Source organism: Cygnus atratus, chromosome 3 (assembly GCF_013377495.2).
Source record: "Cygnus atratus isolate AKBS03 ecotype Queensland, Australia chromosome 3, CAtr_DNAZoo_HiC_assembly, whole genome shotgun sequence".
NCBI lineage: Eukaryota > Metazoa > Chordata > Aves > Anseriformes > Anatidae > Cygnus > Cygnus atratus.
The window spans coordinates 13495092-13506844 of NC_066364.1; the positions used below are offsets into that span (position 1 = coordinate 13495092).

The window sequence follows — 11753 nt, forward strand, 5'->3', positions numbered from 1 at the left end:
TTCATGCAGGTCAAGTATTTATACTAAAGCAATAGAGACTGCTAAAGATGCATCTTTACATATTCTGAAATATAGCAAGTATGTATCACTGTTATTAATCCATTCAAAGTACTATATCATCTTGCTTTCAAGGTCACACTGTGCAGACAGACCAGTCATGGCATGTTCTGGTTGATGGATGTATCGGGTAATTCATTTTTAATTACTATGGATTTTTCATTCTTCGTAGGTTGATGATTCCAATTGTGATGCTGAACTACTTTCCTTGCTCCTCAATGCCAAGTTAGTGGTAAAGTGCATGTCTACTGCCTTCTACCCTCACCTTATTGACCACTTGCTGGCTAACCAGGAGGAAGGAGGCTGGGATGTAGAGGAAATAGCAAAACAACTTAAAGAAGCAGGGTTCAGTGCAGAGGCGGGGTCTCTTTTGATGTCTCATCGAGGAACTCATCCTGCACTCAGGACTTTTACTACTGCTCTCCAGGCTATTCAGCATTGGATCTAAAAACGTTGAATTTATAGATTTCTCTGTCTTTCTTCTGGAGATCATCTACAAAAGGGAGAATTTGTTGTTCCAGTGAAGTAACAAAGTTAGCTATCATTACCTACATTTTGCAGAAAATTAAAACAGCACACTAACAGTGAATTCCTATATACTTGTAATGTTTAAAAAAATATATATTGGTGTGGAGAGTGTAATTCTGTTACATACTAGCAAAACATTGAATATGATTAAAGTTTTCATAAAGGAGAAGAATGTTAAATGATTACACTGACATGTAAATGAAACATTAATAATCCAACAGGTTATATACAATTTGTCTTAATTTCTGAGAATTTACTTTTTGTCATAATGTAAAACTAATGTAAAAATACAAAGATATATGGAACAAAAAATCAGAATGAAAATTAATTTCTGAGAATTTCAAAACCTTAAAATTTAGTATTGTGCAATGTTGTTGCCACAGCTTTTGTTTGCAATAAGTAAAATATTTTGCATTTATTGTCTCTCTTTTTCTCCTTCTTATAGATAGCTAAATATTTTCTTTAGCCACTTTTTTCTGAAATTCCTTTCTCTTCTTAGTGATGTTTATTCATAGGGACAAGCAGAAATTTTCTATGCTTGTGGACTGTTTTAGACTTAGAGGTATTTTTCTCTACAATTGGGAAGCCCCATCTCAAATTTTCAACATTTATTTATACCTATTATGAATGCACTTTTCAAATATTTCCAAGACATGACAATTTCCAAATGCCTTTCTGTCTTAGTAAGTCAAAAGGTTTCTGATTTGTTTTCTGTGTTTTTTTTATCAAGGGCATTGTCTGTTTATTACATTGTCTGTCCTATCAGAAGGTTTTGAAGTTCCATGTGTTAATAGAAATTTCTTGTTAAAATGAATCTGTAAATCTTTTCCCTAATTTTGTGTTCAGATCTAATTTTGATGTAATAATGCACAGAAACTTTAAACACTGTAGGATCATAGTATAACACACATTGGAAGTGATATCTAGGGGTTCGACCTCCTCATTGAAAGAGTGTTAGTTTAATGTCAGAGCGGGTCACTCAGGGCTTTATTCAATCAAGTCTGAAAACCTCTAAGGATGGAAACTGTGCAACTCTACCCCAGGCAGGCTGTGTCCCCATGTTGAAGAGCTTTTTACATAATACCTTCTTGTTTAAACCTGTCTTGTTTCAGCACCTGCCAGTTGTCTCTCCTTCTCCCACCATGCACGTTGTGAAGAGCCTGGCTCCATTGGCTAGATAGCCTTCTTGTAGGTATTGGAATGCCACTATGGGGTCCTCCATAGCCTGCTCCCCTAAAAACAAACAAAATTCAAAAGAAGAACTGGAAAAAAAAAACAAACCACCTTTTAGTGCAGTGATTGCAGTTCATAGGTGACTTAAATGGATGTACCACACCTGCACTACAGACACTAGTGATGAATTCAGTTAATACTTGTAGTAGTCCAAATTCAGTGTAGATGCAAAGTGCCAGTATATTTTACTGTTTCCAAGCCTAGCTCAGGTCCAAGCCTTCACAGGACATGGAGATAAGTGCTGAGAGGTCAAGCCAGCAGAGGGATCTCAGAACTAAAATTTGAGCATTATGGCCAATGCCCAGCTGTCTGGCACTGCCTGTGTCTCGGGCAGGACTGAGTTAATCTCCTCCAGTGCTGGCCAGGGCTGACATTCAGCTAATGACCTGAGTGTCTCCACACTCAGTGCTGTGGAAAGATTTAAATCCTGGCAGATAGGACTGTAGTAATCTGCAAAGGGAGCTCAGGGTCAGGTTGCCACCGTGCTAATAAATAATCTCTCTTGGGTTCCAGAACACTCTACAGGAGTTAAAGCAAATCCTAATGGTAATAGAAGGAGCCAGTTCAGATGCGGTTGCTCTGTGTTTCAGCAATAACATCTGATTCTGAACTTTCTTATTTTTAGAGTAGCCAGGCCCTTCATTGTGCGATGTAGTAATGAGCTGACTATACTGAGTAGTTTCTAAATCTCTTTTTCCTAAATGTCAGCTTGAATCATAAAGAAAGGAGAGGAGTGGGTTAAGAGCTTTAAGTAACTATTTTGTAACAAATTTATATTACTGAGTTCTCTCCTAGGCTTGAGGATTTAGTAATGGATGATGATATACTTGTGGAACCACAACTGACACTTATTACCATCATCTTTGACTTGGGATCTGTTTTGTTGTATCAGCGTGAACAGACTGTGAAAATTGCTCAGATGTTTGCCTTGTCACCTTACTTTAGCATTCCTAATGAGATATTTAATAGTGCTTTAACTCTTGAGATTGTTAACTTTTTTGTACTTGCTGGTCACAGCTGTCCTTTGGTGTTTTAAGGAAGGTTATCTCATCCATGTACCTAATATATATATATTAAATTCAAATGTATATAATTCAGGTATATTGCTTTAATTTCATTCTCTTACACTAACAGTCCCAAGAGCCTCAAAATATCACAGCAAAGTATATTGGAATTGCAGAGAAAAGAAAGGAAAAACTTAGAAAATGAAATGTAACTGGAAATCAGCAGATGCAGACAAACTGCAAGACATACCTCCAGCAAGAAAACCTTGAATTATTCCACAGAAGATATTTCTATATTTAATGATGTTTTCTTTTTTGGTCTGTTTTGTTTTCAGGTTAGTCAGTAAGTTTGTAGCTGGATTTTCTGACTATTCTCTTTCAGGATCATGAAAAGTTAGTGTTTAGTGTCAGTTCAGAGCTGAGCTGTAGATAAAGCTCTAATGAGTGTTATTGATCTTCTGTCTGTGTTCTGTTTTGCTGGTGTTAAAAATCCATGATAAATGTTTTCCTTCTAGCCAGAGCTACTCCTGATTTATTCTGTATTCAAAACTTGCATCAGTAATGAACAGTGTATATACATCCAAAACTGATTAGCCTATATTAGTATATCTTCCAAAATAAATCGAAATTAAAAAATAGATGAAAGAAGAGGCACATAACAAGGATACATGTATCCCAGTGCTAGCTTTTTTGTATCTTCTGTATGATAGAGCAAATTTTTTACATTTGAGGCTCTGGGAGTGACCAAGATACACTAGCAAATACTGTTTTGTTTTGGGATTTTTTTTTTCTTTTAGTTAAGAAAATCACCTTGCTATTAACTGTATTTAACACAAAGTAAAACCAACACAACACAAAAGAGCTGAACTGGCACTTGAGAGTCAGTTTTATTTTGTGATTTTTATTTTTGTGCAAATCTAAACTTGGAGATGCTTATGCTGACAAAAATATGTGAATAAAGAGTTCAGTTGTATCTCTAGGAGCAATGCTTTCGAACGCAATTAATCCTTTTTTCCCTGAAAAGCACTGATAGTGTTTGCATCTTCAAGGAGCTTTTTGCTGCCGGTTTGTTGCACCAAAGCAGCAAAATCTATCACCTTCCTTGGGTGTAAAGAGAACTAGATTCAAGAAGAAAGATGATAGTTCACAATGTCTTTCTCCGCTGGAAGTCATAAGTGGAGCCATTATGTCACTGCAACCAGCTACAAGAGGGGTCACTTCTGTATTGATAAACAATAGCGCAATTCAGTGGCTGGGTTGGCCACATTTGATTCATTTAGTTTCCTTGTATAGTGATCCCTTCTGTGATTTATTGTTTTTGGCATTCTGCACTGTGAAAAGACATTGTGAGGATGGCCATAGAATATGGATACCTTCATCACAGGGGTAAAACTCCGACACTTGAAAAACATGATCATTTTTCAAGCTTGCTTTATTTATTTCTACTTTCCCTTCAAAACACAGCAATCTGGGCAAGTACGCTGTGCAAGGTCAAGTTTCACAAAGGGGCATGCAGTTAACTATTACAACAAAATGGGGCTCTAGGTGACACCTTGGGCCATTTGTTTCTGGGAATGAAGGCAGATTTCTGCCCTGCCAGGTCTCCCAAAGAATGTGTGAATGTGTTGCTTTTGCAGAAGCACAGGATGATTGTAAACCACATAGGAAATGAAGATTTTGCCTGATTTCACCTGTCAGTGGGGGTAGGACCTGAGCAAGAAAACTAGCTGGAGAACACATCAGGAGCAGGACAACATCAATGGGGCCACAACAATTGAAGGAAGTAGAAATGGGAGCCAAGGCAAGGATTTTGCTAGGGTTACATTTCGCTGCAAAACAGAGCAAGTAACATCTACCAGCTTACTGGTTTATCATACTGACCGATAATAGATTCTGAAGGAAGGGAATGGACACAAAACTAGAAGTTTTGTCTTTAAAAACAGATTTATTATTGCGTCATTGCCCACCATGTGTGTCACACTTGCTGCTTAAAAATTTGCAGGTTTCTACATTCTCGCATTTTAAAGAACGTACACAGTTGTAGTAAAGCCCTGAGGCTTGTCTCATTTCCGTGGTGTTACGGCTTTTTTTTTTTTTCCAAAACTGTCTCATGATCTCTATACTCAGCTTGTCATAAACCTCTCTAGTGGAAGAGCCACCTCCTTTTATACACTTTCATTTGTTTCAAACAATGCCTGTAGTTCAAGAAAGAAAAAAGAAAAAAAAAAAGTGAAAAACCAAATGGCTCTTCACCCTGTTTTTATAGATTTCTAACATACTCAGTTGTGTCTTTTCCAATGTACTGAGTCCTAGTGTACTTAACTCATTTCTACATGCCCTTTGGTCCCCCTCTTTATTTCTGTATAATTTTTATATTCAGTATGTATATATATTTTTATTGAATGTTACAGACACTCCAAAGTTTCATATAGTGGCATGAAAATGTTTTTCAATCTGATTGACTGTTACTGAACACCTGAGATAGAGTTTGCATAGGATTGTTCATTATGGCCCTGAGCTCTCATTCTACAGTCATCTGAGATTACTTTATATGTTTTTACAGCTTATTTTAAGATTACTTTTTACCTGTGTACATTATCCTGCAGTTAAAAACTGGGGACCATTTACCACTGTATCACCCAACCAGCAGGTTTCATAAAGACTTTCAACAGATTTTCATCCAGCTGTCATTCTTCCTCAAAAGCATGTCTCCATCAGCACGCTTTGACACCTTTACTGTTAGCCCCCTTTTGTAGACACAAAATAGTAAACCTGATTCTCTTCAACATCTGCCTGTATTTGAAAGCAGCTGGCTCATTTTGCTGAAGATGAGGCACGTGTATAAAAGCAGGAGTGGAGATGAAGGTTCTACTGATGGCCAGAGGCAGGCTCTTTTAGCTTGGTTAAATGGCTCCATTCTCCACAAAAGCTCGCTTCCCTAAACTTTCATGTGCTTGTCCTCAGTGGTTCTGTTGCCTTTGGTGGAGATGCAGTGCAGAGTTTCCAGTCAATGAGCTGGCAGAGCGGGAAGCCTTTAGCAATACATCTGCTGGGCCTCATCTTTCCTTAGAGCTCAGTAGAGTTGTTTCTCTTATCTACAACTAGTATCTTCAGTAGGTAATTAAAACAGCAAAGAACTCATAGGAAAAAATCCTTCTTTAAATCTCTCTGACTACCGTGACCTTCAGAAACATGAAAATCTTATTTACTTTGATTTCTTCTTATAGTGATAAATTTTATCTGTCTTTTTTCTTCACTAGCTTTGCGATCAGCTAACAAAGAGGATGGCTTGGTCCTCATGCTAATGACTGTGCTATTTTTCCTTTTTGACTGAACCTTCTTAGAATACACTAAGCTGTGCAAACAGAAGATAAACTCTGAGGTATGCCCAACTTGGTCATAGCTAGATCTGACAACCTGGTCAGCATTTCTACCTAAAAAGAGTCTGTATGTACTTTCTGAAGCTGCTAACAGTGGGTGTCAGAGACCCTAACAGCTTCCATGTTGCACAGCCACTTCACCACCAAACACATCTTCCTTTACCACTTGTCAATAGCAGATACATGACAGTGATATATATATATATATATATTTAATGTACAATCAATTTATATGTGGTTGTTACTGAAATAGCCTTAGAAGCAGAAATATCTGTTTCAGTCATTGGTCAGCATGCCTAGCTCCAGCAAAGCTGAGTATTGAGCAGATTCATTCTTCTGAAGACACAAGATGCCGAAATGTTCCTTGGCAGTAGTTGGTGCAAGCCAGGCTCTTTTCTCAAAACAGAGATAATAAAAAAAAAAATTAGTCCTGGTGCACTATTTATGAGGAAAAAGAAGGAAATGATTAGTGGCAGTACCTGAGGAAATAAGGCTTAGCAGTGAAAGTCAGTATATATAAACCTTAGCATTAAAAATGTGATTACATTAAAACTGCATTGTCCACTTCCCTTATATTCCTCTCCCGCTAAAATCAGCATCTTCTGCCAGGCTGTGCTGATACCATGGCACTGGATGTTCTCCTGGCCTACTCTCACTTACGAGGCACAGGAGCGGTGCAACCAGCCTTACACAAGCTCTGATTTATAGCCCAACATCATTTGCAACCCAGATACAGAAAACTGCTTGGCAGTCTCTTCCTGCAAGAGTCTTTATCTGCATAATGTGCATGTAAAATATTTATTCTAATGAGCAAAGCAGATGTATGCTGTTTAAAAATAAAAAGTAATGCTTGAAAACAAATAAGCAGAAGGAGTTTAGTCTAAATGGGAGAACAATACAGAACGCAAACTGCGCATGAAACTGGGGGGTGATTTTAATTAATCTGGTAGTACCATCTGCGCTGGTTCTGGCAGCAGAGGAAACAAGGCACAACAGTATCTGAACGCAGCTTTCAACAGTATGCCTGTGATATATAGGCAGTATCCCATGTAATTGTCAAAGGGGACTGGGACTGCAGTTTAAGGCACAATTCTGCAAGTGATGATGTGACTGGTTCCATTCATTTAAGTGCTTAATGAATGTTTGTCACAGTGCTGTTTTAAACATTATTCCTAATAAAGACATTGTAGAGAAAAGTGAAGCAAAACCTAACCTAGGCCAATTTGGACTTTGGAGCTATAATTGCTGCAGCTGTTCCTTAGCAAAAACATTCCTCTTTAAGATGCATTTTGTCAGTTTTTGGCAATTTATTAAACTGTTGGACGTAAGTGCCAAAAAAAAAAAATAAAACACACAGTGATTGTGAGAGATGACTTCACGCATGAAGTAAGGTCCAGTTTGAGATGGTTCATTATTCAAGATGGTTGACGATTTAAGTATTAGGTTGTTGTTAACTTCATATCTCCAGGTGTAACCTGTATCTCTTCAATGACTTGGTAGATCTCCAGAGGAAAGAAACTCCCAGGTAAATATTATTATTTTTTTTTCTCGTTCATAATGACGGAAGAACAATGGGTACAAGCACACCAAACAGATCACACTCTAGCTGTGGGATTTTCTAAAATACTATATTTAACACACACAATTCAGGAGTTTGAAGAGTTTGGTCTGGAGAGGAATGAGAGTAGTATCCTGCTTATGGAGAAGAGCAATTCAGTTAAATGAATTAAAGGGGCTGTAAGTCACCAACTGTTTGTGATTACAGCTCTACAAATAAGCTGTCGATTCCTTCAGATAATTTGACATGTAGAGGGCAGTATTTATAGCGGTAGTCTTTGGAGGCCCCAGTAAAGACTCAAACTGGGAAGCCCTGTACCTGTGTGACCCTGCAACATAATTTTAACACTATGTGTTAAGAGAAAGTAAGTAATGAGCACATCACAGTAACATATGCATCATATTTGCATAAATTCTGCCCAACGTTTGCCTGGCTTTACCAACATGTACCATGTACCAAGCTGAAGATGTCCTTTTAATTTTGTTTGTCAAATTGGGTTTCTTTCTTTCACCACTTTTAGCTAATGATTCTTTGCTCAAACAAAAGATTGGTCTTAAGTGCCAATTAGCAGGGGAAAATACTACAAGCTAGGGAGGACAGACCACATCTGATTAAATGTCAGTGCTCTCCTTTTGTCCTGGATCTGAGCAATCTGACTCTTTCATCCAAAGGAAATGGAGGCTTATCACTGTTAGCTTTAAGCATATATCTATAAAAGGGTATTTAGCTTTGGCTTTCTCAATGTCTTTCTGGAGGGGATGTGGAAAACAGGGTATTTCCTAAGATTTTGGTAAATGTCAATCAATTTGGCACTGATTTTTACCTTTGGTATTTTGGTATTTCACTCTGATATTGCACTCCTGATCTGGCCAAAAGAGTAGGGGGGAAAAAAAAAAAAGGAAAAAAAAAAGGAGAGAGAGAGACTTACCTCTGAATCATGAGAGTAGTTTGCAGAGGTCCATTAAAGCCATCAGTCCTGTCTGAAGCTAGAAAGAGTAGTTCCATTTTTATTTTTTTTTTCTTCTTAATATTCTGTAATCATATTTATACATAAAATCGGTAGCATTGAATAAAAGAAGGGTGAAGAAAAATAACTTTTGCATTTAGCACTTTTCTAACTGCAGGAACTTTTTAACACAACATGTTTACATCTAATTCCATGAAAGGCTAATAAAATACAATTTAGTTGCCCACACGAGGCCTCTGAAAATAGTTGGTGTTTGTGATAACTTCTTCGTACTGCAAGATCCTGCTTTAAATGTGACGAGCATTATTCACTTAGAAAGTTGGTTGGTTTTTTTTTTTTCTTTTTTTTTTTTTTTTCTGTGCACTTAAGTAAAAATGTCAGAGATATAAGGAAAGAGATTACAGGTCTTGCTTGTGCCAATGTTTCAGTTTTGGCTTTAGTGTAGAGTAATGCCTCTGAAGACTGAAAGGCTCTTATATACCCAGAGCTGCACCTCAACCTGTTAAATTTCAGACCTGAAATACAGGAATCACTTTCCAAAGTGTTTCCTTGTTCATTCAGGTGCTCGCTGATCTCAGTGTATCCAACACCTTTTGGAAAAGGCTCAAGGTCCTGAGGATTATTAACAGTGGAACGGAACAGAGAGCGGAATCAACTCCCAGTGTTAAATTCTCTGCAGTTGCTGTGACCTAAAACACTGGCAATGTTCTGCATCCTTCTTGTCACTTTTTCATGCCATTTTGTGGCATATGATTTTTAGCAAGGGTTTAAATACTGTTCTGTGCAGTTGGGAGAGGCCTTTGACAGCATGGAGTAAATATTCTTCCTGCCTCGTAATAACACTCCGATCTATTGTCCTATAGATCATAGAGAATACCAATTGGTACCAACATCTAATTTATTTGAGAAGGCTTCCTTTCATTACTATGTTAGTTATTGCAGCTACTAGTTTCAGCTTCTGGTTTTAAACACAATTCAATAATTAAGGACTAAATCGGCAGAAGAATAAATATCGGCAAGCTGGATTTTGTAATCCTAAACACCTCTCTGCTATTTTTCTAACTCCGCAAAATTTCAAATCTACAAAGGCTTAACCAGAGGAACATGCCTTGATAAAACAGCACCATAACTGCAGGGAAGAGTAGTATAATTCCTGGCATTCTTAGGGTAAGTCTGAATAACACACCCTCTGGTGCTTACAGAGCTGCCACTGAGGATTACTGAGAAGAGTTGCCCAACCTTGCATGGGAGGTGGTGGTGGGCAGCCAACATCTCAAAGCTCTACTTTGCTGTTGAGATTGGTTTAACCTGAGAGCTCTCCCTTCTACCAGAGACTAGCATTGGTGTGGGAAATAACATTTTGGGGGTGTTTGATGCCAAGAGTTTTAGCCTTCAGTTCTTGGAGCCGGCAGCTTTTCTAGCTCTTAAAAGCTGCAAATCAGTTTGCATTGCTCAATACATTTGTAACTTTGAGATGTTGACCTTATGGGATGAAATTTCACTTCCCTGTTCTTTGCAGTTAGTGGATTGTGTGGTGAACTTTAAAAAACAAACTGTGGGGCAAATGAAGGAGGACGTTATGGTTGCTTGTTCTCTTTCAGTCTAATTTTTCCTTACTGGGTTGAAGAATGTTAACACAGGTTACCACTCCTTTATCCACAGAGATGGACAGTCACAATTTCTGACATTTCAGATTGCTTAATTTTTGGTAGTAAACTAGAGTCACTGTCTTAAAACTGTAACCGGAAATTTATTGATGTATCTTTGCTAGTCACTTTTTGAAATATCATCTGAGAAAGGACTTAATCCTACACTCCAGTGAAGGGGATATGTAGCTTTAACAAAAATAGCAGAACTAACCAAGATATGAATTATATTCTTTTTCTCCAAGGACTCTGGAAGATGCAATATCTTTTTTTTTTTTTTTTTAGACTATATTTATGCATACATCTTCCTATTTGTGGAGTTTATAAGTAAAAAGAAGGTGGCTGTCCAGAGATGTTCAGGGACTTTGATGCAGGGCCAGCCTGCTGCTCTCTTTTGGAGCAGCCACTAGGAAATGTGCCTTCAGCCAGGATGTGGCTGCTCCCTTGAGAGATGTGCTAGAAGAGAACAGCCCCTTTGGCTGGTCTTTCTACCTCTTTTAAAGAATTTAGTGCATAAAGCATAGAGAAGATGGATTGGAGGGAATTAAGTTATTTTTTGTGTAAAAATTGCCTTTGATTTCAGAGTAGTTGTATGGTTACTTTTTTTTTTTGGCTGCCTACCCTAGTTCTGTTTTGTCTTCTAACCATAGCATCCATGTAAACTGGCTAAGGGCTTCAAATGTTTTGTGACTGAAAAAAATGAACTAAAGTGCTCTTTTTAGAGCTATTCCAGCCATTTGTAATGAAAAATTAAATGGATGAATGTTTCCTGTTTGAGATATTTCCATGTATCAGACATGTTCAGATTTTTACTGATTTTGCTTATTTGGAATATTTCAGTGTAGTGGGCTTACGTGGCAAGGTTTTGGTAGCAGAGGGCCATAGGGGTGGCTTCTGTGAGAAGGATCTAGAAGCTGCCCCATGTTTGGTAAGGGCCCCACTGCTGACCAGAGCTGAGCCAATAAGCAATGATGTTGTTTGCGCCTCTGTGAGAGCATATTTAACACAGGAAAAAAAACCACGCTGCTACACACAGCAGCTGGGAGAGTGAGAGGAGTGAGGAACAGCCTTGCAGGCACCAAGGTCAGTGAAGAAGGAGGGGGAGAGGTGCTCCAGGCGCCGGAGCAGAAGTCCCCTGCGGCCCGTGGTGAGGACCATGGTGAAGCAGGCTGTCCCCCTGCAGCCCATGGAGTACCACGATGGAGCAGGGTTCCACGCTGCAGCCCGTGGTGAAGACCATGGTGGAGCAGGTGGACCTGCACTGATGGAGACTGCGGCCTGTGGAAGACCCCTGCCGGAGCAGATTCCGGGCCGGACGTGTAGCCCGTGGAGAGGAGACCACGCAGGAGCAGGTGACCTGGCAGGAGCTGCTGCCCGTGG

General features: G+C 38.7%; 1 protein-coding gene across 3 annotated transcripts in view; it reads left to right on the forward strand.

Moving 5' to 3' along the window:
* NBAS (NBAS subunit of NRZ tethering complex) overlaps nt 1–5020 on the forward strand; it is a 190318-nt gene extending 185298 nt beyond the window's left edge. For all 3 annotated transcript variants that reach the window (XM_035562547.2, XM_035562548.2, XM_035562549.2), the window contains exon 52: nt 230–5020. In XM_035562547.2, coding sequence (XP_035418440.2) covers nt 230–505 — 276 coding nt within the window. In that variant the 3' untranslated portion in view covers nt 506–5020. The remainder of the gene's footprint in view (nt 1–229) is intronic.
* The last annotated feature ends 6733 nt before the right edge of the window (nt 5021–11753 follow it).